The sequence below is a fragment of the Pyrgilauda ruficollis genome, unplaced genomic scaffold, assembly GCF_017590135.1.
Source record: "Pyrgilauda ruficollis isolate IOZ18807 unplaced genomic scaffold, ASM1759013v1 scaffold14, whole genome shotgun sequence".
Lineage (NCBI taxonomy): Eukaryota > Metazoa > Chordata > Aves > Passeriformes > Passeridae > Pyrgilauda > Pyrgilauda ruficollis.
In genome coordinates, this window is record NW_024512543.1 from 6316721 (window position 1) to 6344689 (window position 27969).

Here is a 27969-nt window from a genome sequence, read left to right on the forward strand (position 1 = left end):
CAGTCCGTTTGGATTCCAGCCACTATGCTAAAATCTGGTTTTCAGTTATGGGTTTACCTTGAGGGCTTGATACGGCAGAGTGAAAAACTGAATATCAGGATATTGAGCATCCTTGAAATATGAGTGATGCACAACTCTGGGCTTCACATTTACTTCATTTTTTCTGTCCTGTGGAGATCTTGCTGTTGGGTGCAGAATAAAAATACCCAAACCACATTGAGACTTCCTGCCTGTAACTTACAAGGAATCTAGCTGATCTAGTCAAATTTGGCTGTGAGTTCTGTTTGGTGAAAGCAAACCCTACCTACTCCTGCCATCTAGAAGTTTGGGGTGGGCTTCTTTTCTCCATAGATTTCTTTAGAGCATTTGTACAGCTTCAAACTCTGGTCATTCTGCAGAGGGGAAAAAGGAGGGAGAAAAGGCCTTGCTTAGATTTCTGGGCAGGGCTGAGGAAATTCCAGTGGAGAAAGCAAATACTCTTCTGCTTTCTGAATGTTCCATCACTGAGTGCTTAGGACAAATCAGTCTGGTGATGTTTTCCTTTGTAGAAAACTCGATTCAGCACACATCTTGTTTCTGAATGAGTATCTGATCTGATAGTGAATAGAGTATCTGATCTGATAGTGGTGTAAAGTCAACGGAGTGTGAATCCCACATCCTAATGGTAAGATGGTTCAGAGGCTGGCATCGGCTGTGCTCCAGCAACTAACAGTGGGGAATGCAGAGGCAGGGCAGGAATATGCTGGAGGCATTTGGCTGTGCAGCAAAAAAGTGCTTGATCTGCAGCAAAGCTGGCAAGAACCACTGTTTGAATGTGGTTTAGCACCTTCTGCTAAAAAAGCCATGCAGGAAGGACAGCATTGATGGAGGATGGTGGTCATTCTCATTTGCTTGTGACACAGTATTGAGTAGAAACAGGAGCAACCTTGTGGAGTTCTTATGATCCTTTCTCTGGCTTGTGGGTTTGTCCAGCTGTCAAGAACGTGCGAGGAGAGTATTACCTGAACGGGCACTGGACGATTGACTTCAGCCGGGCGCTGCAGGTGGCCAGCACAGTGCTGCACTATGACCGTGGCTCGGAGGGTGATGTGGCCCCAGAGCTCCTCCATGCCCGGGGTCCCACCACAGAACCCCTCGTCATTGAGGTGAGAGGCTGTGCCTTCCCCCACTGACACTCTGCTCTCGCTTTCCATGGTGGGAGTACACTGGGAAAAACTGGAGACATGATGGGGACCCCAGGAATCTTACAAGGCTGAGGGCCTTCCACCTAGACCACAGAAATAGCACTTATTGCTGCTCTGGTTCTGTTGCCCAGAAATAAGCAGTGCAACGCTCATTGACGGTTTCCTGCCTATTCCTTTGGGCACTGACTTTAGGGGAGGCTAGAGTCAGCAGCAAATGCTGTTGGGGCAGGGATAGGCTCCAGGACACTGCTTGTTATGCTGTGCTGTATGGCAGGAAATGTAGCTGCTGTGACAGGAGTAGATGGATCTTCCACAGCCAAGAGGGATGAATGCACCCTTCTCTGAAAAATAATGCTCTCCAGAACATGATGGAAGGCAAGGAGAAAATCCAGTGCAGAGAATTAGTGCTTCTTGAATGGGAGAGGTGCAGGTCAGCTGGAACCATCAGACATGGTGGGGAAATGCTGTGAAAAGGAAAAGTGTAATTTCCCTGATTTCCTCCCATGCTTTTGCAGCTCATCAGCCAGGAGACAAACACCGGGGTACAGTATGAGTATTACCTGCCCCTGCAAGGACAGGCCTCGGGTTACAGCTGGAGCTACAGTTCCTGGAGCGAGTGCAGCTCCGAATGTGGAGGAGGTAAGGGGAGAAGATCTGATCCCTGGTGGCTGGTATGGGGTTTATATCCACACCCTGCAGGCAGTGTGACAGTGTGCTGCCCTCTGCAGCAGCTTCCCAGCAGTCTCCTGCTGGAAGGCAGCACAGGGATCCACAGGGTGTTGCTAAGGTTTTGTCAAGGGAGGGTCATGCAAGGAGTCACAAGGACTGGCCCATGCAAACACGTGGCCCGTGCCTTGTTCTTATTTTCCATTCCCTAGTTCTCAGACTTATTACTAGGACCTGTTAAGAATCTTCATAGTCATAGATAGTCTTTGTTTTGATTTGCTTCAGGTCTTCATAGTCTTTTCAACCACTTGAGAGGTCCTCTCCAGAGAGACCTGGCCTACATTAGTGAATCACATCATTCTCCTCTCCCACTGCCTGGAAGATTCGCCCTCTCCAAGAGGACTGTCAAATCTCCTAGGGTGTCCCATCATATTCAGTTTACAGATTCCTCCATGAGCAACAACATGGATTTTAAGCTTAAAAGAAAAACAAACCAAAAACTTCAATCAATCAAACAAAAAAACCCCTCACCAGCTGATTAGTATATAGAGCTCTTATCAGCTTCTTCTGGGCTTCCATCCTAATAGCCATTTTGGCAGCTTTTACCATATTGTGACTGTAGGTGCTAAAATTGTCTTTGGCTGGGCACTCATAACCTGTAGGAAGCATGAAGAGTTGCAAGTTTTACTCCCATATCCAGTCCTCACAAGGCTGACCTTTTGAGTCCAACTGGAGACCTCCAGTTCTGCTGTACACTGCACACATCTTGCAGGGCTCCTTCATGAGCAACTTACGGCTGGGGCACTCCCCTTGTGAGTCTTGATCCATAATATAACAGGAAAGTTCCCCTCAGCTACACAGAACTGCACTGTCTCCCTTGCTCTTCCAGCAAACCCCTATACTGTTGGAAGGCATCATTTGTCCATGTAGAGAGAGACAAAGACCTGCCAAAAAAGACAAAGTCTCTTTTCCAGAATGGCTGGGACAGGTGTGGATTCTACATGACTTCAGAAACTTGCCTTGCCAACCCCAGTGTATTGCTAACCTAGTGCTGGGTAGCTTGTGTTGATCAGACACTCTCTTGCTTGTCCCCCAGGCTTCCAGTCCCGCTCGGTGTTTTGTACCATAGACAATGAAATTTATCCAGACTACATGTGCAGGAATAAGCCACAACCAGACAACAACCGGACGTGTGGCCATCAGCCTTGTCCCCACACAAAACGGTACGATTTCTTTCCTTCTTCTAATGTCTGACTTCTTCCTGAGGTGCTTTTGGAACCGAGAAAAAAGTGACTCTCTCACTTCTGCCCTCCAGCATGGTTCTCCCCAAAGAGGTGCTTCACTTCTAAGAGAAAGCCAAAGACAAAAGATTGGGATGATAACACTGATGAGTGAGGGCATTTTCTATGTGCACAAGAAGAAAAGGCTTAACACGTCCTGTTCATTTTACAGACACATTAAATTTGCCTTCCAAAATAGTATTGTGGAAGACAGTTGTCTATCCCATGTAGGAGATATGAAAGAGATTCTCTGTTTTTTCTTCTCTTGAGCTGGAGCCTACAGAGTAGAAAGTCTGAGCTGGTGTCATTTTATGTAATTTCTGCATTCCCAGTGTCTGTTCCCTTAGAAAGGGATGAATCCTGGAGTCTCTTCATTCTCCAGCATTTTCAAACCCCTTCACCCAGCCATTTCCAACTTGTTCCTTACAGCTGGCTTCACTTGGCTCTTACTGGGCATCCAGAGCTGTGACATGAGCACTAACTGTGTATCTGTGTACCAGTGGAGGCCTATGAGAGCACTCATGTGCATGAGAGGTCACCTGGGAGCATTTCAGAATACATGTTAGCCTGTAGCTACTTGTTTTAAGTTCTTTAAAACCTTTGTTCTGTGTATAAAGGACTTCTTACATCTACCTGCCGCAAGCCTGGAGTCACAGCGGCGCACGGAGCTCTCAGATGAAGAGGTAACAAGCAGAAGGAAGTTACAGAAAGCACAGGAAGGCAGCTGCTCTCTTCTGCTCTCCACCTAGTTATTCACTAAAATCCGTGGGGGCTTTCCTCTCTGGCACTGGTGGTAGAAGTGCGTGTTCCTTTGCTTTTGATGCTTGCCAGTGAAAATGGTGGTGGAGGGTGCTGGCTGGCAGCTTTGCTTAGGTAACTTGCCTCTGGTAACTTGATTCTTAGGGGACTGAGAAAGGGATGATTTCTTCATAGCTTCTGGCTGCTTATTCTCATGTTTTCTCTGGAATCAGGGTAAAGAAGTTCTCGAATATTTTTTTTTTTTAATTTACTTATCAAGATAAAGAAAAGAACATAAAGGAAAAGAGAGCCTGATCATTTGGGCAATTGTAACATTGGCCAGCATGGCATAGAGAAAGACTTAGAGTTTCTTAAAAGCTCTTCTTTTTTGGCATGGGCCCTATAGCAGGCAGAAAACAGTATGTAAGATGTGATGAGTACAAGGATTTGAGAGATACAATAATGTACACTAAGATATGAGAAGTTAAAATATCAAAAGCAAAACAGTTGTCTCCCAGCAAGCTGCTAATAGCTTAGGACTGGCAATTTTTGCCCTCTGATGAGGGTTCCAGCCTTAGGATTGACCTTGTCTTACAAAGGAAATGAAACAAGGGTCAGAGAAGTCTTAATTTGCAATTGAAGGAAGCTGTAAGTGATCCCATCTGGTTGATACAGCCTTTCCAAAACCATACATTTGCTTTACAGGGGGCAGAATACAGTATCTGGGGCGGGGGGGGAAGTTATTCCCATTGGAACTTTTGAAAAAACTTGATGAATAATTTGTTATAAAGCCCTGCAACCACACCACTGTAAATGGCTTCTACTGAATGTATTTGTTCCCTTTCCAAAGTAAAGATTTTATAGTGAAGGCCATTCAGTTTTGGGTTGACGTGCATCTTTAGCAATAAAGAAGTGTGGTTTTAGGAACTGACCATGGCAGAGTCTACTGTGGAATCCTGTTAGGATGTGAATGTGAATTGGCTGGCTGAAACTTGGTTAAGGGGTGGCAAGAGCCATGCTAGGGAAGTAGCTGGAATGCTGGGGGAGAAAACACGAACTGCTTTCATTCCCTAGCTGGGCCTTACCTGGCTGCAAGGGAACATAGCAGATGGCAAGCAGATCACCAGGATGCTCCCCCTCCACAACTAGTGCCTTTGGACTACACTGCATGCTGGATTTGGAGATGAAACATCATATTGTCAGTGAAGCCAGGCCATGCACGGTGTGGTTCAAGCTACCCAGCTAGCTCTGAGAAGTTGGGGCGGCCATGGGCAGAGATTTTAGTATCTAGACAGATTGTTTTGTGGACACATTCCCCTTGTTAGCAAGGGTGTATCATTTCTGCAGCAGCTTCAGCAACCAAAGAGAGAAAAAAATCTATTTACATTTTTGTGGGCTTTTTGTATGTGTGCTGCAGTTAGAGAATTTGACTGATGGGAAGAATAAGCCGGCTTTCTACTGGCCGTCAGTGAAAAGTTAAGCACTTCTGAGAGTGTCTGGCATGGTTTGCGGGCAGAGTGAGGACTTGGCTTGGTTTTATTGCTTCTGATAATGTCTGGAGTGTAATGTGTGGATTAGGCTTTAGTGGTAGCTTTTCTTTTAGCTGATCTGGATTGGTTTTTTGAGATTTTTCTTGCCTTTTTTTTGATGTTCTATTCCAGGCATGACATTTTTGCAGACATCAGGAGACCAAAAGCCATGGAGAGAGATTTTCCCCTTCTGGGAGAGCTCTGCATTTCCAGAGAAAAAAAGTGTTTTGTAGCTGGGGACTCTGGAGTAGGACTAATGCTCTGCATTGCCAATTAAGCTGGGCATGCTTGGTCAAGTGGGAACTCACCTCTGATTCTATTCTGCAAGGGGACATCATCCCTGTTTGATTTCTGCAGGGATGTGGCACTGACTCCTCTGTGCCTCTGGGCAGTTTGGCTGGGCTTACTATTTTTTTCTTTTTTCTTATTGTGCTTGATTCTGTGACCTACAGGTGGAAAACAGGAGAGTGGGGATCCTGCTCAGCCACCTGCGGCGAGGGCACCCAGACCCGCTCGGTGTACTGCGTGGCGTTTGACGGCCAGAGCGTGCAGGGCGTGGTGGACGACGCCGAGTGCATGGCCTTCGGCCAGCAGCCGCGCCGCAGCCAGCCCTGCAACGTCCGGCAGTGTGCCACCTGGAGCACGGGGCCCTGGTCCGAGGTCAGTGCCCCTGGGCAGCTAACGGCCTCCTGGAGGAGGATCTGCCAAACTTAGGGAGAAAGTGCCAGGCTCCTCTTCTGGGGCTACAAAAAGCATGTGTCCCTGGATAGGTGGCGTGCGGAGGTGTAGAACTTCTCCCTGCAGCCCTCCGATGCCCTCCTATGAACTCAGAACTCCTCCTGTTCCTCAAAACTGTGCATGTCCCTGCACCTCTGCTCTTCTCATTGCACATTCTCTCTTTTCTGGTTTGCCAATCCTTTCTCCACATCTGTGTTTTTATTAGACCCCGACCCCCCCCACCTGGCACTGGCTTGGTTTCTGAGCCAGGCCTGGTGAAGGTGGAGCACCAGCAGGAGGGCTTCTGTCCATCAGCTGAGGATGGGCAGTAGGACACCCTCCTCTGTGAAACAGGAGCTTGTGGCTTCTGCCTGTGCTAGTTATTTCCATGTATTTTGCTGCCTCACATTACCAGCCAGGACAGCAAAACTCTTGAAATACTGGTGACCTGCTGTTTGCTGTGTGTCTGCACAGGGCTTCTCCAAACACAGCCATGTGGTGCATTTTTGATGCTTGTGTGCATTTATATCTGCAGGAGTACAAACAGCTCAAACTGTGTGCACTCAGCTTTTAGAAGGCATCTTACATTCCAAGGGCTTAGAAAGTAAAGAGCATGTCTACTCAGTCCCTAAAGTACAAGTGAATTTTCCCCTATTGGAAGAAGTACGTGCATGCTTGCAACACTTGATTTGCAATCTTGTGGTTGCACTTAGCCTGTCTGAGTTGTGCAACAGCACAAAATGCAACTTTGAGGCATGATCACGCAGACTGGAAAGTCCTTCCACCCCCTCTTTCCCCCTACCTTGTGAGATGTGAGGTGTGAACTTTGGGGTTGTGGAGTAAGAGTGCTGTTTGGGGAAGGCACCAAGGGTCATGTTCTTACAAAGTGATGCCTGAGTAATTCATTCCAGTGTTCTCAGAAGCAACTGTGTACTCTGAGTTAAAAGGTTACTCTGGTAAATGAATGGCTGAAGCTCAGCTGGGAAGCTCATCTGAAGTGATTCAGACTGTCCCCAAGTTAATGCTCTCTGTAAGACACTTTGGTAATTCATGTAGAAGTAGGTTGGATTCCAGGAAACACCACTGTGAATTTAAGAGGGCGTTGGAAATGTCACAAACTGGTTACTGGTATAGAAGTTGTCACAGCTCCACGCTGTAAAAATAGAGCACAAGGTCTTCAAACAAAAGACATGAGCAATATAAGAACCCAACCTTTTACTTTCCCTAAAATTCTTCACCTTGCATTGGTTTTTATTAGATGTAAATAACATGAGTTTCCAGATATTTTCTGCCATGTTTTGTTCTCAATGTATTTTGCAGTGTCTGGCATTTTTCTGATATTTTTCTAAATCCATCCTTCACATCTCCTTTTGGGAGACATCAAGAGTAAGTATATGAATAGGCCAAAATCATCCAGTGAGCTCCAGATCTTCCAGACCCTCTCCTATGCTCCCATGCCTTATTGTCTCCTCTACAGCATAAACAGCTACTCTGCCAACTCCCACCCCAGAAAATTATTTTAATGATAGCTGGTTGTTTCAGGCAGTCTCAAAATGGTGCTCTGCTCTAATGATAGGGAGCGCAGCCTGGAACTGCAAGAGGAAACCAGGTGCTTCTTTGTAATTGCTGGGCCCCTTTCTGCAGTGCTCAGCCAGCTGTGGGGAAGGAGTGCAGACCCGGACTGTCACCTGCAGGACACAGCAGGGCTCCCAGGCTCAGGACTTCGCTTGTCTAATGGAGCCAAAGCCATCGGCCACCCAGCCCTGCCTTAAGGAGAACTGCATCCAGGAAATCGGCTGGCACGTTGGAGACTGGGGTCTGGTGAGCACCTCGCTGTCATGGCTCCAAAATTACTGATTGTATTGCTGTGCTCCTCACAAACAAGCTTTGATCCATGCAGTCTGCACATTGGCTGAGGCTGGGAGCAAGGACTGCTTCATTACCAGTCCCTTGGCTCACAGTTATGTTGTAACTGGCACTAGTAATGCTCCAGTTATTCTGATGCCCGCTTTGTGTGCAGCTGCTACAAAAATAAATCCTTCTGAGGGAAGATTATCGTTTCAGTGACAGTGGCAAAATGCAGCCAATAAGCTGAAACAATCCACTCCTGCTCCTTATTCTCAATTCTTTGCTCCATCACTGTGATCAGCAGAACAGGTCTCAGCCCAAGTTTGGCTCAGAACTGTAGGCTTCAGAACTGGTCATTGCACTTGGTGATATGCTTTAAAGTACATTTTTGTAATTATTCAGATAAACTGTGCTTCAGATGGATTAATCCTGTCTTTCTGGTGGAAGCCAGACTGTCTTCAACCTGGGAAAAGTATCAGGGGGTAGAGATATGGGTAGATCACATGCATCAGGTGACTTCCAAACACACTTTTTTACTTCTCTGCTAGCCAGACCAGCTTGTTCTGGGCTAAAACATGTTACATATGCTTCTTCATGAGATGTGGGCCAAGTTTTAGTTACAGCTAAAGAAGTCTCATATCCTAATCTGATCTTTCTCCTGACTTTCTGATATCATAAGGTCTCCTAAGTGCCTCTCTGAATTAGAGGGAAATATTCTCCAAAAGTTTATAGAACTTGCCATGAGCCACATGGGTTGCACAGACACCTCATGCTATTCCCTCCTCTGAGCCACTGGTCCCTCTCATCCACAGCTTCCAGTAAGGCAAACTCCAGTTATCTGCTTACAAGAAAGCCACTCATTTGCTTTCCAGTTGTAATTTGTTGTTCTTGAATGCAAACTGACCCACCCACAGCTCTTGGATCCCCAGAGAATTGAGGTGCCTTTATGCCTTCAGGCTGAATTAGTCTCTCCAGCTCCCTGACACACCACTGTGGGTAACAGCAGCTCATCTGGATGTTACAGGCTGAGTGTGGCACAGAGCCTAATGCTTCAGGGCTGGGTGGAACATCTGGTAAAATGGTTTAAAGTATGGTTTTCTAATTGTTCAGATGATTTCCAGCTGAAATATCATTTGCTTTGTCTTGGTGGAGGAAGCTGTGCTCAGCCTGCAGCTAATCATGCAGCTGTTCCCCACTTCTGATCTGTGGGGTTTCTGCATTCAGCCTTTGCTGCCTGCTCAATGCCTTGTCTCTGTGCCCAAGTGTTCCAAGAGCTGCGATTCAGGCATCCGGACACGCCAGGTCATCTGTGCTGACGGCGACTCCAAAGTCTACAGTCCTGAGACGTGCAAAGCCATCCAGCCACAGAAACCAGCCACCCTGGGTAGCTGCAACACACAGCCCTGCTACCTGCCACAGCGTGAGTGATATTACTGCATGCCCAGCTTTTCCCAACAGGCTTTTTCTTAGGAGTAGAAATTCCCAGCTCTGCACCAGCTTATGTTCTCAGCTTTTTGCCTGCCTGTCTCCATCCTGTGAGTTTGCCACGGTTATGTGCACAAAGCATCTTCAGAGTCCCAGTACCTGTGCTGTTTGAAGTGTATGCAACAGGCTTGGGAACAACATTGGTTTATGTCCATTTTGAATCCAGTATTCTGTGTGCTATATCCAGTGTGTGTGCTGCAGACTGATCCCAGGCATCCCAGTCCAGATGGATGGTAACTTGGGCAGGCTTAGGAGCAACAACCTGTAGCCAACTCTCATCCCTCTGTGGACTGGCTCTAAAGGAGTCACAACTTTTCAGAACGTTTTGTTTCTTGTCTGTGTCTATTCTCCATGTCAGAGCTGCAACACTGACTTTTTCTGCCTGCCCATTGTAGGTCACTTGTCCTGACCAAGTCCAATCCAATTGAATCCAATTGCTGCTCAGCAGCTATTGCACAAGAGGAACAGGAACATTTTCATCAGCTTTTATCTCCTGCTGATTGTTGGATGTATTTGCAATTATTAGAGCACAGTGCTGGACTAACTGCATCCATTTTGTGTCTCTTTGCAGAGGTCCCCAGCATGCAGGACACTATGGGATACAATGTCACTCGCCAGTCCTTGCTGACACGTTACAACCCAAAGAGCCCTGCCCCAGGTTGGAAGAATTTTTTTAATTTGGGGTTTGATGATGGGATACTTGGAATAGGCTGTGGTAGGGAGAGGGATCATTCTTTACTTTGTTTCTCTCATTTTTTTTTCATGGGTTCCTAGGAACTCAAGGAGCCAGGGACAAAATGTAGATTCTTTTACACCAACAGTGAGCAGTATTTGAATCTATCCATGTAGGAGATTCTGTACAGGATATGGATCCCAGGCTCTATCAGCATGACCTAAGTGCTGCCTGGAAGAAATGATGCCCAAAGCAGATCGTAGGAACAAGGATGATGTGAAGGGACCACAGCAATGTGGTTTCTCATGGGACAGCAGGAAGAATGGTCAAGGCAATGAGCAAAGTACCTCAACCAGATGAGGAAAGATGGGCCAGAAGACACCCCTAGATGTGATGCAGAAAATCCTGCCAGGTAGCCTTGGGCAGGTGAAAGAGAGCAGAGAGGAGGAAAGCTGGCCAGATTTTCATGCTCACCTGCATACCTTGAGCTCTCTCCCCAGATTCTAATGATGGAAGAATGCTCCTGGGGAACACAATGATCCATAGTGCCTCAGGGAATCAACACATTCCATCCACCAAAGATCACGGCATCAACTTGTTTGCTGTCCACTGGGAGCCCCAGTCTCGCTCCCCAGGTTCCCATCGGCTCAGCTTCTCTCAGGACCCCCCTGCAGGGACTGGCTCCCAGGACTGCCACCAGAGCCCACATGGCTGCTGTCCAGATGGGCACACTCTGGCATCGGGCCCTCTGGGGAGAGGTTGCCCTTTCAGCACCTGCCACCAAAACAGGTAGCTGGAAGTAGATAGGCCTGAGCAGGGAGGCATTGCCTTTCCTGGCAATGCCCTTCCTGAATCTTGTAGCCCATGCCTGTTCACCGGGGAGGTCAGGTGTTACTGCAGCCCTTCTGTCTGTAGGTATGGCTGCTGCCCCGATGGAGTATCGGCTGCCCAGGGTCCAAACAACATTGGATGCCCACAATATTTTCATGACATTCGAATGAGACAAAATCATCCCACTGCAACCACTCCAGCAGTAAGTGCAAAAGCTCTTTGCATTTTAGGAGTCGATCAGATGTGAAGATTCAGATTTTACCCTGCTGACTCACATTGTAGATTCCCTTGGGCTTCATCTCTGCCAGCATTGCTGAGGAACCAATACTCGAGGCATGGCATCAAGCCCTCTGGCCCACCTTGTTCCTGCTCAGTCTGGAGCATTCACCTGCAATCCTCTACAAGCAGGGCACAGAGCAGGTGGTGGGGAGATGTCTGAGAAGTAGAAGGCCATCCTGTGTAGACCTGATTGAATAATCCTGAGTAATCAAATTTCTATTGGTCAGAAGATTGCTATCCATTTTCTAGAAAAAAAAAAAAAAAAAACCAACCAAAAAAACGGAAAAGCATGGCTTCTATTAATTGCTTTCGTTTGTCAACTCTGCAAATTAATTCAAGGTGGGGAGGTGATCCTTCCCATAGGTTGGGGTGCTTGTTGGTGGCAGCAATAAGAACTGGCCTGCTGCTGAACTGTTTAGGTGTGCCTTGCAGAGAAGTGCAGGCCCAGTTCCATGGCTGACAGCCAAACTTCCCACCCCTTCCCAGGACAAAAGCCTCTAGGAGGCAAACAAGCAAACAGTGGTGCCTCTAACAGCTGGCTGTGTGCAGCTGACAGCTTGCACACGGTGCCTTGCATGTGCTGCTGTCCTCATTTGTGAGGATAACTCTTGGCTTTCCATTCCTGTCTCCAAGGCAAGCCAAGCCTTGTCCCAGCAGCACCCCTCGGGCGAGTGCCGCGGCTCCCTGTACGGCTGCTGTTTTGACAACGTCGCCTCAGCCAAAGGTCCTCGAGGGGAAGGATGTCTCAATAGGCCCAACTACCGTAAGTGATGCTTTGGCTTATTGGTTTAGAAACAAAAAAAGAGTCCAGTAGCATATAGAAGTTTCCTGTGTAGAGGTTCTGCTCTCTGTAAAATGCAGTAAATAATCTCTCTGAAGAGAATTTCTACCTGGCAGTTGGGGCAACAGAAACTTGGAGGGAGTGTTGAAAAGCAGCCTGAGGATTCAGCTCTGCCAGCTGCCGCAAAAATTCTTGTTGTCCTCTGCTGATAGTTGGACAGAAGTGTGTTTGTGTGATCTCTGTCAGTCTGTAGGACTGCTCAGGAGTTGTTTGTCCCTGAGAAGTCACTTTGATGCAGCCTGGAGTGCTCTGAACGAAATACCCAGGTTAAGGAGTAGGGATCGCCTGTGGAATCAGGACAGTGCTCAGTCTTCAGACAACCTGTGGACAGGGGAGGAATGAGAACTACATGGGGAAGGAGGGGTTGCTCAGGGCTGCATGGATGCCCTTAGCCAGCAAATTTCAATCCAGTGCCTGCTGTACTATGAGGACACAAGGGCTGCTGGGCAAAAGCATCTCTGCTCCTTTAGTTCCCAACTGTACCCTCTGCCGGCATATTGCTGCTGCAGGGCCTTGCCCTTCTGCTGCAGCACAGAGATTTCTTGGTGGCCATCCCTGTGGTGCAGCCTTGAGGAAGGGGAAAATTCTCTGGATCCTCTCAGCTGAGCCACAACTTGACAACACACCTTGCAGCCAGAGCCCTGCATCCAGTGTTTGTCAGCTTGTGGCTGTGATAACCGTGGCTCCGGGTTTGTAGATACCTTGGGTTGTGCTCCTCTTTATATCAGTGTGCAGGGGTATTCTGTAACGCACGAGTCTTTTTCACAGCTGGGTCTAAGCCACTTGCTTTGTGCAAATGGCAGCCATGTGTCTCTTGCAGGAGAGGAAGCCCCAGAGCCTGCTTTGCAGTTGCAGAATTCTCCAAGCATGGCTGTAAAGCATCTGTCTAGTATGTAGATTCAGAAATGTCTCTGATGATGGTTCTTCCATCAGAGGCAAAACTGAGGCAAAAACTTTGAGTTTCTCAGTTTCAAAGCACAGCTTTGAAGGACACCCAGGTGTCCTACTTTCCCACCTGCCCTTTGCCACAGGGCCATCAGATAAATCATCTAGGTAGGTGGCTTGAGGCCCCTGGACCTTTGTGCTTTGTGACCCTCACATCTCCCTCTGTTCCACTATTTTTGATAGCGTACCCTGTCATGTGCCTGCTGCCCAGTGCCCACGGCCCCTGCACCAACTGGACCACTCGCTGGTACTTTGTGGGGGTTGTTGGCAAGTGCAACCGGTTTTGGTATGGCGGCTGTCACGGGAATAAAAACAGCTTTGCTTCAGAGGAGGAGTGCATGAGAGTGTGCCACAGGTCTGTGGGGGTCAGTCATCTGGAGCTCCAGCCCTCTCCTGGCACAGAAGCGCTGCAACACCAGCAGACTGGCTCCAGTTCTCACGCAGAGCATGCTCAGGGTCAGCATAAATCACCCACAAGAGAGACCACAAGTCACAGCCAAGAAGAAAGAACCTATGGGGCTTCACTCCCCAAGCAAGACAGCCACAGCTGGAGGAGGGACATTCTGCCAGAGGCCTTGCCAAGGACTGGTGTGCTGGAGAGCCAGAGAAGCAGACTGGACAGCCTGGGCCAGCTGCCCTCCTGGGAAACAGCCATGCCTGGGCCCTTGGACAGGCAGAGCAGCAGTGGCCAGCAGGTGCTGCCCCGGGAAGGCAAGCAGTGGCGTGAAGCTTTCGGAGCAGATGTTTCTGTGACAGAGGGATTTGGGCACCAGGAGTCTGCAGACTTGTTCCCAGCACAGGCTCTGCACAGGTGATGATTTCCACCCACCCCTCCTCCCTGTTCTGCCTGCTCATTATGAAGCATGAGTGCAGCTTTCTCTGGAGTGGAAATGTTGCCTCAGCTGGGACTAGCTAACTGGGGATACCATGTGATGGATTAGCTACGCATGTGGCCCTGTGGTAAATCAAGTCACTGTCATTCAGGCCCTGGTATTACCTGCTGTCTCTTTCTTCACACACTCCCTGGTCTCTGACAGCACTGAAGTATCATGTGTGAAAAGACTGCAGAATCCTGGGATCTCTGTCTGGGAGGCCTTCTTACACTGTAAATGAGAATCCATAGGTGTTCTTCTTGTTCTGACCAACAAATTTAGCTGACACTCTGACTTCAGAGCCTTTATCTCAGCACAGCATAGAGCAGCAGTGGGTTGTTCTAGGGAAGACTTTTAAGATGCAGACTTTGGGTCAAGATCCAGACAGTGTTACCCTGAAAATCAAGAGTGTGTAGAGCTAGATCTAAACATATCTGCACTGGATCTGTCTGTCTTCTGAGCTGTACCTTGTTCCTTCAGAAGAGAGGAGTTGCAGGGCTTTCTTCCAGGAGATATTGTAGCATTCACTCTGTCCAGAGCAGCCTTTCCTCTATAGGAGAGGGCTCCCCATGCTGCCTAGTGCATCTGCTCAAAGCTGAATGGGCAGCTGGTCCTGCTTTGCCTTGTGGTTGTAACTCATCCAGAGTCACATGAGAGGACACAGAGGGTAGAAGAACTGCCAATGGAATCACTTTTTCTTTCAGAACAATCCTGGAGGAAGGCAAGCCCCCTCTTGTGACAGCAGTAGTGGGACAAAACATCCAGCTGGTCTGCAAGACAGACATGTCCCCACTCTCCAGAGTGGAGTGGATGAAGAACAGCCGACCGGTCTCCTCTGACAGGTGAGCTCAGATCCCTTCATTGTAGAGCAGATGGGCTCCTTGCTGGGCAGAGTGCCAAATATGCAGTCCAAAAAGGACTGTCATGGTTTCACCCCAGCTGGCAACTCAGCCCCACAGAGTTGCTCACTCACCCCTGGTGGGATGGGAGAGAGAATCAGAAGGGTAAAACTGAGAAAATCCATGGACTGAGATAAAGACAATTTAAAAGATAAAACAAAAGCCCTGGGTGCAAGCAAAGCAAAACAAGGGATTCATTCATCACTTCCCACAGGCAGGCAGGTGTTCAGCTGTCTCCAGAGAAGCAGGGCCCCATCACACATAACAGTGACTTGGGAAGACAAACACCATCACTCCGAACTCCCCCCGCTCCTCCTCCTTTCCCCAGCTTTACATGCTGAGCATGATGCCATATGGTATGGAATATCCCTGTGGTCTGTCAGGGTCAGCTGTCCCAGCTGTGTCCCCTCCCAGCTTCTTGAGCACCCGCAGCCCACTGGCGGGGGGGGGGAGAAGCAGAAAAGGCCTTGACTTGGTGTAAACACTTCTCAGCAGTAGTGAAACCATCAACACTGTTTTCAGCATAAATCCAAAACACAGCCACATACCAGCTACTGTGAAGGAAATTAACACTATACCAGCCACAACCAGCACACTTTTTAAAAAAAAAAGAAATAAAGCCCCCATATTCATCTACTGTCCACCTGCTCTGTGCATAGCAGAAACAGGTACAGTCTGCACCAGTAATGAGGTGTGGGCTAGAGTTATGGGGCAGAGCAAGTGCTGTCCCATAACACTGGTGTAAGCTGATGTGGGTAGTGATGCAGAAAAATATTGCTTCTCTTGGGTTCATCTTGGGGCAGCACGAAGCCTGTAGTTGGGTGTGAAACTTGCAGCCTAATAACCCAGAGTTCCTCTGGCTGAAAATCTCTGGCACAGTTGTTTTTTAAACTACTTTTAAACCTGTTTTTCCTGGGAAGTCTGTTTCCAGTAAGTCTGTCTGGAGCCAGTCAGTCCTTTTGTGTTATGAAAATTGCAGTTAAGAAAAGCCCAGTTATTCTTTTCTGTTTGCAGTTGACTGCTGGGACTCAAGCTCCCCCCTGGAAGGGCAGTTTGCCTCCTTATGGGAGAGAGTTACTGAAAGCAGTTCCCTGTTTTCCATCTCAGTTTTCCTTTCTGTTCCTGACCTCCTTTCTGCTGCAGTTTTTCTCCCTGCCTGTGACCTGCCTGTGGTCAGCTGGGTTTTGTTTTTTTCTGAGCCAGGGAGGGCACTGCGTGGGGATGGTTTGCGTAACATCAGCCTGGGCTGGCCGCTGTTCCCTGGCGGGTTGCTGTGGGTGCCAGGGCAGGCAGCCTCCCCACGTGTTGCAGGCACACCTACCAGTCCGACAGCTCCCTGGTGATCAGCCACGTCGAGCCCGAGGACGCTGGCACCTACACGTGCCTCACTTCTGACGGGAGGACAGAGAGCCGACAGATTCAGCTGCAGATCACAGGTGAATTATCTTCTCCTCGGGACCGGAGAGGTAACTCAGGGCTCCTCATGGAGGTTACTGAGCACAGGCTCAATAAAGCCAGCTGTGGGAGGAAACTTCCTCTGCTGCCAAGAGGGAGCGTGGAGGCAGCAGGGCATCTTTTGGTGTTACCTCATGATAAAGCCTTAGCCCTAAAATACTTTCTCCCCTGCAGTGTCACCCCATAAATGCAGTTGTGGCTTGCCTGCAACCCACCCTGTTTCTATCACAGCAAGTATGTCTTTCTCCCTGAGAGCCATCAGCTGCCTCCTGATCCAAAACATAACTGCTGGTGCATTTTTATGTTTTGTGTTGTGCCCAAACAGGTACTGCTGGATAACAAATAATTCCCTGTTCTGAAAAACGTGCCTTATTTCAGAAACAAAACCAAAAAAAAAAAAATAAAGACAAGTCTCAAAAGATGAGCCAGAAAGGCACCCTGTAGCCTTCAATCTCTGAAGTGTGCTTTGTCACAGCAATGGCACATGGGGCAGAAGGCGCTGTGGCCTAAGGGATGTTGCAACATGTTCACTGACAGAGGAGGAAAAGGAGTCTAAAATTGCTTGCCTGCAGGTCTATGACTCTCATTAGTAGAGAGCGCAGGTTTACTGCACTAGTCAGCCAAAAGCAGATGGCTGAAGGGCTCTTTGGCTCCAGTTCAGCAAGCTCTCCCAAGCTCACAGAAACCCTACGCAAGAGGTCACAGCAAGAAGTGTCCTTTTATTCACATATGGCATTTTGTTTTGAATAGAGTACCAGAGCGCTGTTCTGGCCGAGGGTGAGCGAGGCCGGGCCCGTCAGGAGGCAGATCAGCAGCGCCGAGCGTTATCCAGAGGCAGGCAGCCTGTGCAGGCAGCCGGCTCCTCTGTGCGTCAGCAGCTCGCGTACAGGTAGGTTCACCTACAGCAACAGTTTGTCCCCCGTGCCCAGCTGATGAGCCATATGGCATCTCTTCATGTAGAAAAGCCAAAGACTGGAAAGGTCCCGGGTCAGCTGTTCCAGGGCACAGTTGGGAAGCATGCAGTACTGAACTGCTGACAACGGGAATGGGAGAAGATCCCAGTCGCAAGCTGTCTTCTGTCCTCCCCAAGGATCTCTTGAAAGAAGCATACTCTGAGCAAAGATGCACAGGGAAGCTGGCAGCAAAGGAGCTGGGCTCAAACAAAAGAAGTCTTGAGGCAGCATCTTGAACTGTTCATGTTAGTGCAGGCAGAAAGAGAAACCTGTTCTGAAAAAAGCAAAGCAAATGGGAGCTGCTTAACTAGCACAAAATAGACATATGTATATTGAAAAAAACTTCAGCTCCTTCATCCTCCACTAATTAATTTTAAATATTTTGTGAACAAACCAGTTTGACCCAAAACTGTCTCCTCATATACTGGCATTTTTTGTTGCTTCTTGTGTGGTTTTTTATTGCTTCTAGGCCCCACAGAAATAAAGGGGGACAAATTATTTTTGCCTTAAATGAAGCATGTTGGGATTCCAGATTAAACAGGGCCATGATCTGATCTCTCTCTTTTTTTGAGTTTACAGCCTAAAACCCAGCCAATTTGCTGAACTCTGCAGCAATCTCCTTAGCTGCTTCTGCCTAAAAGCAGTAATAAGGGATTCATTGAATTAAGAACATTGAATTAAGGCTCTTTGGTTTTATTTTTTGAGATCAAGAATTCAGGTCAAAGAATGGGGGTAGGGTAGATGACGTTTTCTTTAACTGTGGGAACATCATGGTTTAGTTCCCTTCTAAGACAGTGTTTAGCTGTAGTTATAAGACAGCAAAGTACATGAGGAGATGAGTGTTGTGAGGACATGACCTCAACCTTTCTGCTGCACGAAGTGGACAACCAGCTCCTGGACCTTGTGCAGTAAGGTGATTGCAATAGGCTCTTCACACCCTAAAATGGCTCATTTTTGTGCGCTAGATAAGCACCCAAGGGGAAGCTTGCTCGGTGCCCTCTTTAGGACTTTGTACTGTTTGCCATGTGTTCACATTGTTAATGCTTCCTCAGCTGTTATCCAGAGGGTTGTTATAAGGGCTGCTGTCTGTAAAATAAGCTGGCTGACAGGAGTGCAGCACCAAGCTGTGCTGAACTAGAGCAGGATTTTATAGAGGCTGCTCTTTTCTGAATCTTGGGAGTGAATGTTGCTAATGGCAAGCATCAGAGCTCTCATGGGTGTACAGAGACCTCCCTTTACCATTGGAGGCAAAAAAAAAGGCCTGTGATTGATAAAGCCTCGTGCTGAAGGTCAAATGCTGAACAAAGAAGTTTCTACATCTTTTGCTGTGCTTGTGAACTTTGCAGGTTGAAAATGGATAAGAGTGAGCCCACAGTAGTGGAGGCCAATGTTGGGGAGAGAGTCAGACTGCCCTGCACAGTGGAAGCATCACCAGCTCTCACCATTGAGTGGCAGAAAGATGGGCAGCCCCTCTCCTCTCCCAGGTGAGCTCCCAGGTGGCTCCAACCGTTCATGAGGAGAGCCTCCTCCTTGCTTTTCCTTCCCTGTCTCCTCTCTGAGAGAACAGAGCTGTTGGCTATGCAGCAAGGCTCTGGCTTTATGCTGTCCAGCTTCCTCCATCAGGGCCAGGCCATACTGCTGGCCTGTCCTGTCTTCCCTCCCTCCCTCCCTCCTAGATGGAAACTTTGAACGTTGAACCCTTGAGGGAACAGCTGTGACACAGGGTCTACAAGTGAAGCAGGGCTCAAATTTATTCAGCTACAAGGTTAGCAGAAAAAGAACACATGGCTAGCAAATTTGCCAAAAACCAGCTGGTCAGTGAGCAAGGGCAGAGGTTCACAGCAGGGAGAGATCAGGGCATCTGCAGTGAACTTCCACAGCTACCGGTGCTGCTCTCCCCTCTCTCTGCTCCCAGAAATCTGCTCTAGCAGCAAGTTTTCCCAGAGTCTTATAGTATCAGTGCTGGGATTTGAGGACTAAGGGTTGCATTACAACCCCTGCAGCATTTAAATCTTTGCTCAGTGGTACTACAAGGTTGTGCACAAGGCTTAGCTTCACCTCTGCTGGCTCTCAGGAGTCCCATGCTGACCCAAGCACAGGCTGAGGGACGTGCTGCCTTTGTTCCCCAGGCACAGGCAGCAGTCGGACGGGGCCCTGGTGATCAGCCGGGTCAGCTCGGAAGACATTGGCTTCTTCACCTGCATTGCCTCCAATGGACGTGACCGTGACCAGCGCCACGTCCTGCTCCGGCCTCTAGGTACTGGGGGTGGCAGCACACCCGGCTCGTGTGCACAGGAGTGGGAAACAGGGAAGGCTGTGCAGGGCCAGCGTGGCTTCCATTGCTGGCCGTGCCTCTTTGCTTCACGCCTAGAGTTTAACAGGCATCCTGAGGGCAAGGGAAGAATGAGTTGTTTTACCCAGTGGTCATCTGCATGTGCCCTGTATATCATGGTGTTCCAAGCAGCTGGGAAAAGGGGATTGACAGCACAGTAAGAGTGACTCTCAGGGCCTTGTTTCTGGGACACTGGTGTGGGGTGAGTATAAGAGCAAGAGAAACTAAGGAGATGGTTCTTCTGTGCATGTCATATGCATGTGTCCAGCTGGAGGAAAAGGTTCTTTGAGACCTCTGTTACTTGTCCTTTCTTGGGCCAAAGTCCTAGGAAATCCATGTTCCCTAGAGCAGCAATGGCACAGCCTCAAACATGCTGTTTCAAGGCCCAGGGGCTTGTAGCTTATTATGGGATGTGTTGGACTTTTCCCACTAGGGAATGCTCCTACTCCCAGGGGAAGAGTGGCATTGTCCCCCTGCTAGTGATGATTTCTCTTCCGGCCCAGGAGAGCTGAGGATCACTGGTCTTCTACCAAGCATCACGGTACCTGAGGGAGGGACTGCTCAACTTCATTGTACAGTGACTGGCAACAATGTGAATATAAGGTGGTCAAGGTGAGCAAAAGTGAGATGGAAGTTCCCTTTCCTTCTCTTCCCAAACCTCATAATTTACCCTCCAAATATTAGTGCAGGGTGCCTGCCAGGTATGGCAGAGACCACAGTTATCAGCCCCAACTAGTATCACCTACCCTTTCTTAAAACAACTTGGATGTTACCCAAAAATCCTGGGCAAGATCCCTGGAGGGGTGTGGGGGTCATCAAGTTCATGTTCCAACCAAACAAGGAGAAAATCAGACATTAAACTAGGATTTCATGGAGTTCAGAAGGGCTGTGCTGGAAAACTAGTGACATAAAAATAACATTAATGAAAATGAGTAATCAGAGGAAAAGCTTTAGTTGCTTTTTAAAAAAAAACCTTCTCTGCCTAATTGTGACAGACATTTTAGGCCCTCTTTTCCCAGCTTCCTGTTGCAACAGTTCTCTCCATTTATTGTCAATGGGAGCAAAGGAGATTTAGAAGCATTTTAAAGTGAAAAGCTGTGTCCTCTTATCCTGATAGTTTACCAGGAAACTCTGAATTTGTGCAAGTGTTTAGTGAGGGTTGTTTTTCCTGTTTGAAAATAATCAGTTCTGCTTTGTAGCCTTCTTACAAACTATCCAGAGAGATGGATGGGTAAATGTTGAAATTCCAAGGGTTAGGACTGAAATGGGCCATCTCACACACAGTGCTTTTCTTCTATAAGTAAATTTGGTATTTGACCTAACAAAATGATGCATGTTTCAGAGCTGGAATGAAACCCTTTTCAGTGAAACAAATTTCTTTCATTGGTAACCAGGAGTTCACAATTCAAGCAGTTTTCCTGCTGGGCACAGATTATTCCAGGAGGAACTAAACAGACACAATCTTGCTGGTTTTTTTAACCAAACTTTTAAAGGGAGAGGAAAGAGGACACATTGTTCACTACCCTGTATGCTCATCAAGCAATATGCGCTGCTATCAAAGCCAGCCAAACAAGTACTGCCAGACCACAACCTGGAGAGAGGGAAAGGCACACTGGATTTTCTCTTAGTTCCTCAAACCTCAAGAATGTGTGCTAGCAGAAAGGGCAATGTCTTTGCACAGAGCACACAGACTCAGCTACCTCCCACGCAGACACTGGGCAACGGATGCAGACTCGCTCAGGCTCATGTTACCACCCAGCTGCAGGGCCAGGTTGTGCAAAAGATTTCTTCCTTCCTGCTGAACTTGTAAAAATTCACCCCTTTCACAGAACATCATTTTCCAAAGAGCACAGGGAGCTCTTTTAGCACCCATAGGTGGCAATAGTGAAATATTTTGTTTTTTACCACAGGAACGGAGTTCCCATGCGGGGGGATGGGCACCACATCCACCTATCCCAGGATGGAAGCCTGACTATCAGGAATGTCCAAGAGGCTGACGAGGGATCCTACACATGCAGTGCCTACAGCAGCAGCAGCTCAGTCAGTGCCAGCTCGGAGGTGAAGGTGCTGAGGAGCCGGCCTAGCAGTGAGTACTGCCCAGCCTTCCTGCTTCTCCCAGCCTTCGGATTTTCTACAGTTTACTGCCCGGCCCCTGGCCTCTATCGCACCCATTGTGTGTGCCAGTCCAGCACCAGCCTTGGGCTTTGGGGACCAGAAGGAGCCTCTGGGTTGTGCTGCCTCAGGAGCCCTGCTTTCCATGGACATAAAAGCAGGATGCTGGAAACACCCCCTAACCAGGGCACTGGGAACCTAATTAACTTCCTGAGGCCAAAACGCCATAGTTGCTTGACCAAATAGTTGGTTGCATGATTTGTAGTTGGACTTTTGACACCATCCAGCTATCTTTACATAGAGGGTGGGTAGTCTCTCCTCTCCCTGGAAACTGCATTTTCCTCCTGTATTTCACCAGAGGTGTCTGTTTCATCTTGAAACTCATCGTCTCCTTCTTGATGTTGGACTAAATTTAGAACTGGTGGTGTGGAGGAAGAGGGAAAGTGCTGTCTTTTGGGATGGAATAGCAATCTGAGGATAAATTTACAGCTGGTTCACCCTTTGCTTGGCTGCAGCTACTGTGAGTCACATTGTGGACCCGAGCAGAGAGTGCGTGGACCAGCCCCACCTTGCCAACTGCGACCTGATCCTGCAGGCCCAGCTCTGTGGTAACGAGTACTATTCCAGCTTCTGCTGTGCCAGCTGCGCTCGCCACCGCCCCCAGGGCAGCCCCCCGCACCCCCGCGGGTGACAGCCACCGCCACGGTGACCGATGACAGGACTGGAGTCTCAACTCTGTTCTTTTACTGCATGGGACAGTTCCAGGAACTCTGCCCTGCTGGAAAGCCCAAGAGGGTGAATTGAACAGCGTGTAGTGAGTGTAAATGCTCAGAGGGGGGAGACCCACCACCCTCAGGTTTATTGTAAACTCCTTTTCCCCTGTATGCCTTGTTGTACCTAATCCATCTCTTAAGAGTAGTTGCTGTCATTCACAGGAACCAGATAATAGTAGGGATGTAAGGATGATGCGACTAGAGGAGGCAAATGACCAGCATGAAAGAGGGAGAGACCAATTCTTCATACAAGCAAGAGAGAAGTGCTCTTAAAAATAATATAATCTCTGAAGTGTTTGAAGATGGGCCTGAACCATTTCAGCTGAAGTACTAATGAGCCATGAACATTTGTTCCTCCAATGAGCATTGCTGAACAAGTGCTCCTGTGGAGCACTTTCCATCTAAATGCAAAGGACTCTGGCCACCAGAAACTGCTTGATGCATATAAAATTAGTGTTCAGGTCCTAGGAGATTACTGGCTCTCAGGATGCAGCTGTAATGGAAGTTCTGTTTTATACTGTAGCTGTTTTATTCCAGCAGTCCTTAGACAAATTTCTAGTAGGATCAGTTTGGTTTCTACTTGGCTGCAATCAGCTTTGGAGTGAAATGAAGAAGAAAGGCTTCACAGAAAGCTTAATACAAAATAGAAAACTGCTTTTAGCCCTTCCTAGGGGTAATTTAGATGAACACACCAACACCGTTACCTGTCCTGAGCTGCTGCAGTTTAAATAGCACTCATTCTAGGAAGGCTCAGCAGGTAATCTTTTTCCCCTGAGCTGGAACTGTGCTGTTCTGACGTTGTGCTGAGTTTGGGCAGGGGCTAATAATAAACACGTAGAAATACGTGTGTAGGGGCATTTCACTTGCCAGAACAAACCTCCCAAGGATCTGCTCTAGTCTCAGTTAAATCCAGGAAAGCCTGGCTCTGCTGATCTGGCTGATGCCTGCTGCTACACGCTAACAAGTTAGGACTTCCAGATGCAGAGGAGCTGTAGCTGAAAAGCATCCTTCATTTCAAGATCAAAATGGAGTGTCAACATGTGTGCATCTGGAGCTCTGAAAATCTCAGGCATTAGGGGTGGGGAGGTGAGATTATATTATGATTATATCATGTTAAACCAGGAAAGGCCTTGGGTGTCTTCAGTATCTCAGAATGGAATTACTTTTGAGCAAAAGGATTCTTTTACAGCCTCCACACTACTGTTCCACCCCAGCATCAGCCCTGACAGTCCTCTTCTTCCTCATTCTAGACGTGGATGGGTTGATCATAATTATTAGCAACATTACCCATGTATTATTTGCATAGATGTAGGTATAAACGGGTGTGTAGATGTTGGCATTTTGGTTGGGGGGATGGAGGATTGGGTTTTTTTACTTTTGTCTTCTGCTTGTGTTACTTTAAGGCTTTTAAGAAATGCAGTTAAATCAGCACAGGTGTGGTTCAGGACTGAACAGGCTGCTCTAGGATGTGAACAAACGGCAAAGTCTACAAGCAATGCAGTACTGGAGAGACAGGTGACAGTCACAGCTATTTGGGGCTGGGTCCTTCTGTGGTCTGATAAGTTCTGTTCGCTAGGAGAGACAAAAATACTTATTTTGCATTTAAGACCCTTTAATTTGATTAGTTAGGGAAATTAGGGAAAAAATTCCTCTGCTGGAATGCAGGGCAGGCACTACAGTATAAGGTTTGAAATAATTGGATATTTAAGAACAATGAGACGGTCCTGAAAACATCCACTTGTGTTTGTAGATGTTTTTCCATTTAATAGCTCAGACCACCACCTTTTTCTCTGTGTGTCTATAAGATATTTTACCATTTTAGTATATGATACGATTTTTGCCTTTGGAGACCAGGGACTAATCAGAGACTCTGTAAATTCCAGTCATTTTGAAGCCCTCTCTGTTCCACGTGTGGCGTCAAGGGGTAGTCAGGCTCTGCTCAGGAGCATGGTTGGAAGTGGATTGTGGATGTGTCAGACCTTTTTGTCCCAGAGTAAGTAGCCAGTTCTATAAAATCCCTTTCTAAGATGTCAGAGGCTTTATTTTTAGAATATTTAAATATCCTGTGTAGTCAGATGTCATTTAAACTCTGTGGCTATGTAAGATGGGGCCAGGAAGTGCTTTCTCCAGACTCCTGAGGGCTGTAACAGCCCTGTGCCTGCTGATGGGCAGGACTTTAACACTGGAAGTGCGTTGGCTAGTGGAGAGTTTACACTGACCTCCTTTCAGCTGCACAACCACGGCAGTAAGGGTGGGAGTGACAGGCAGGCAGCTCCCTGCTGTAAATCCATGCCATCAGGTTAACTAAAGGATCTTTGCATTTCTTCTGACAAGATCAGCTTCTCCCTCTCTGTAGTACCACATAACCACCCACTCAAGGTTTACTTTTTTTATGTGAGAATCAAGATGTTCATTTTCTTCCCTAAACAATGGGTTGTAGGAAGTGCTTATCTCCAGGGCAGGAGAAGGGTGTAGCTATACTGGGCTATTTTCAGCTTCATCTTGGGGCCCTTACTGTGAAAGATACATAACTGCTTTCTTTCCTACTATAAATGTTTATAAATACTTGTTTGCTTTTTGAAAGCTGAAAAAAGCATTGACACCACCTCAAATCCCACAGGGAGTGTTTGCATTACTATTCATACCATACTGAACACAGGTAAGAATCTGTAATGTCACACGTTGTAGTTTTCTAGACTGTCACTGTAAGACTCACTGTACTTGTCTGAAAATGGAAACTGCTGGCAAGCTCAAATCTGAGGGCCAACAAAGGGAGTGTTTCTTCTCCTTCAGGTTATGGAGTCTGACTTTTTCTCTTTGTGTCGAAACTGACGTGGTGCCCATAAGAATGTGGTAAGAACCAGTCACACTAACAGGGCAGATATCCACTCACTGGAAGAACAGAAAAGAGGTGAACATACATCATCATCTCATATGGCCCTTTCTAATAGCAGGGGAAAGAAAGAGATTTCCTTTTTGCCATTACCGAATGTAACTGAATTGTCTCTTTGTAAATATTCCGTGATAGAAAATACAGCCCTGCAAACCCACAATCTGATGTTTTCAGTAAAGGCCTCTATTTTAGAGCTTGAAGTGTTTATGCATCACAAGGATATTTTGAAATTCAGTGTTGAAGTTCAGTGCAACCTAACAGGTTGTAGAAAATGAGATGTGTTAAGATATTGTTCTTAAGCTGCTAGGTCAGCAAGCAGTGCTCATCCACATCCACCTTACAAAGACAGAAGATACCCAGAAGGGCAAATGCTGAAACTGAGTTAGGATGGGAAATAAGTCTCTCACAGACAGTGCTTCTACCACCAACATTTATTTCTGTTAAAGCAGATTATAAATCATCAGTACAAATATATATAACTTACATTTGCTTGTAAGGCCAAAGTTTAAAAGTAAAGTTAAAATGAGATGGTTTTCACAAGTCACCAGAGGCAGAACCTGGACCAGCTGCAGCCTTAACCACAAGGTTTCACAAATCAATGGGAAAAAATAAAACCAAAGTTAAAAACCTCTAAGAACTACTGACAAACAAACATAAAATGGATTCCCAGGCAGCCCCGGGATGTAGATATGATGACAGTAAGTTGTCACAGTAGTGTTAGAACCAATAGATTAAGACAAAGAAACTGCAGCAATATATGAAAGGAAAAAAATCCATACTATATAGAATATGTAGACTGATTCCAATAAAAAACAGTAAGTTCTCCCCATGGTTTTCAAACCATGACAATACTGTTCTTTAATTTTCTTTATTTAAAACTACGATATAATGACTTATTGGTTGTGATTGTTGTTGCAATATGCTACTTACAATGAACAGATACAAGAACAAGCTAGAGCCCCTTTTTCCACCCCCCCAATATTACTTACTATAAGAATCAGCGATAAATCAATCTTATGTACAATTTCTTACATCCAACCCCCTTGTTTTTTAACCTTTGGCAAGATTACTTACAACTCATACAGCTTTTAATATCCAACTATTTAAAATATTCTAAATGCATAAAAATAAAGATTTTGGCTTTACTTTATTCTTTACATATAATATTCACTTTGTTACTCAAAATGGAAGCTCAACTTTTTCCACAAACCTAGCTTTTGCTAAGGTGACAACATCCCACCCATATCCACCCCCCACCCTACCCAATTTCTCCCTGAGGGGGAACACCCAGGGCTTGCAGGGCATCAGGAGGACACAGGTACAAACATCTGCCTTCCCTTCTGTGAGATGATTGATGTTTCTGCAGAACAGGCTTTGGGACTGGGTGCCTTTCTTCACTCCATTTGACTTCCAGCTTTCCAAGCGAGGAGGGAACGCAGACTGGGGTGGCTCCAGGATTCCTTTTAAGAACTGCACATTAAATTCTCTGTGTGTTTCCATCCTCCCCATAATTGCTCCCTCTTTCTAACCCATTTTTGTTTCAAGGGACCGTCGGGATTATCAAAGCAAACTGATCAGAAACAGTCCCCTCTGCTCCCTTTATCCCTCTAGCCTAATGTACAATTTATCCGCCCCCACAGGACCGCTCAGAGTTCGATCTCGAATGTCTTCTGTAGGTCGCTGGAGAAGGGGTTGGTGGGGGAGGGGTTGGTGCGCTGCTTTGCCTTGCCCTCCAGAGCCGCCCACTGCGCCTCAAAGGGGTCGACCTGCGGGGCGGGCGCGGGGGGCTGCGAATGCTTGTCCTCGGCAGCCCACTTGCCCCCCTCCACGCCGTTGAAGGCGGCGGAGCCGTTGTGCTGCGCGGGCGGGTGGAAGAAGGGGCTGGCAGTGGCGCTGCTGCTGCTGCTGTCGTACTGAGGGACCGACTGCTGCTTCACCAGGCTGGGGGACTGGTGCGGGTGGGCCGCTGGAGTGTGGCTGGCAGTACCAAAGACGTTGGCCACCATCTGGGAAGGTGTGATCCCAACCACAGGGACACTTGGGGCTGCATAGGTCATCCCATTTGCTACAGCATAGGGCTGAGCTGGAATAAATGCTGGCTGCATGGGCGGTACCACGCCCACCGGCACAGGCTGAGGCGCAATGAAGGTGCTGACTGGGAAGGCTGGTGCTGACTGGGAGGCTGGGGCTGCAGGAGGAGGCTGGAGCAGTGGCTGTGGGGCTGGGGCTGAGGTTGGCTGCTGTTGGGCTCTGACAGTCTTTGAGACTTCTTCCAACCAGCGGTCTGCCTCTGAGGGAGTACGTCTGTGATTTCCTTGGAAGAGACTCGGTGAGGCCGCACCTGAGGAGGTGCTGCTCCATTCGGTGCCTGGGAAGGAAAGCATGGGCAAGTCACTAATATTTCCACTCCTCCCACTCCTCATCCTTTTATTGGTTAGAAAGACTGGAGGGTATACACAAAAACACACAGGTCTCCTCCTGACATGACTGAAAGATGCTCCCACCATTGGAAACATCTTTATTCATCCACTGTACTGTTCTGTTCTAGAAAGACATTCGTCAAGACGAGGCAGGTAAGCGCTTCTTCACTTAAGTGCAGTTTTAGAGTTTTTTTTTTCTTCATAGCAGACATCTAAGACTTTAGGGGATGCAGGAAAGCTGCTG

At 47.6% G+C, this 27969-nt stretch overlaps 2 protein-coding genes across 12 annotated transcripts in view; one reads left to right on the forward strand and one right to left on the reverse strand.

Moving 5' to 3' along the window:
* The window catches only part of PAPLN (papilin, proteoglycan like sulfated glycoprotein), a 50646-nt gene extending 24722 nt beyond the window's left edge, over positions 1–25924 (forward strand). Inside the window, exons 9-27 of the mRNA XM_041460154.1 lie at positions 973–1145; positions 1700–1823; positions 2947–3073; positions 5850–6057; positions 7759–7935; positions 9226–9382; positions 10019–10105; positions 10621–10909; positions 11036–11153; positions 11864–11993; positions 13200–13827; positions 14593–14730; positions 16099–16223; positions 16993–17131; positions 18542–18679; positions 19325–19452; positions 20031–20139; positions 21438–21613; positions 22155–25924. Coding sequence (XP_041316088.1) covers positions 973–1145; positions 1700–1823; positions 2947–3073; positions 5850–6057; positions 7759–7935; positions 9226–9382; positions 10019–10105; positions 10621–10909; positions 11036–11153; positions 11864–11993; positions 13200–13827; positions 14593–14730; positions 16099–16223; positions 16993–17131; positions 18542–18679; positions 19325–19452; positions 20031–20139; positions 21438–21613; positions 22155–22330 — 3347 coding nt within the window. The 3' untranslated portion in view covers positions 22331–25924. The remainder of the gene's footprint in view (positions 1–972; positions 1146–1699; positions 1824–2946; positions 3074–5849; positions 6058–7758; positions 7936–9225; positions 9383–10018; positions 10106–10620; positions 10910–11035; positions 11154–11863; positions 11994–13199; positions 13828–14592; positions 14731–16098; positions 16224–16992; positions 17132–18541; positions 18680–19324; positions 19453–20030; positions 20140–21437; positions 21614–22154) is intronic.
* Positions 25722–27969, reverse strand: part of NUMB (NUMB endocytic adaptor protein) — a 92078-nt gene continuing 89830 nt past the window's right edge. For all 11 annotated transcript variants that reach the window (XM_041460166.1, XM_041460157.1, XM_041460158.1 and 8 more), the window contains one exon: positions 25722–27673. In XM_041460166.1, the coding sequence (XP_041316100.1) occupies positions 26952–27673 (722 nt within the window). In that variant the 3' untranslated portion in view covers positions 25722–26951. The remainder of the gene's footprint in view (positions 27674–27969) is intronic.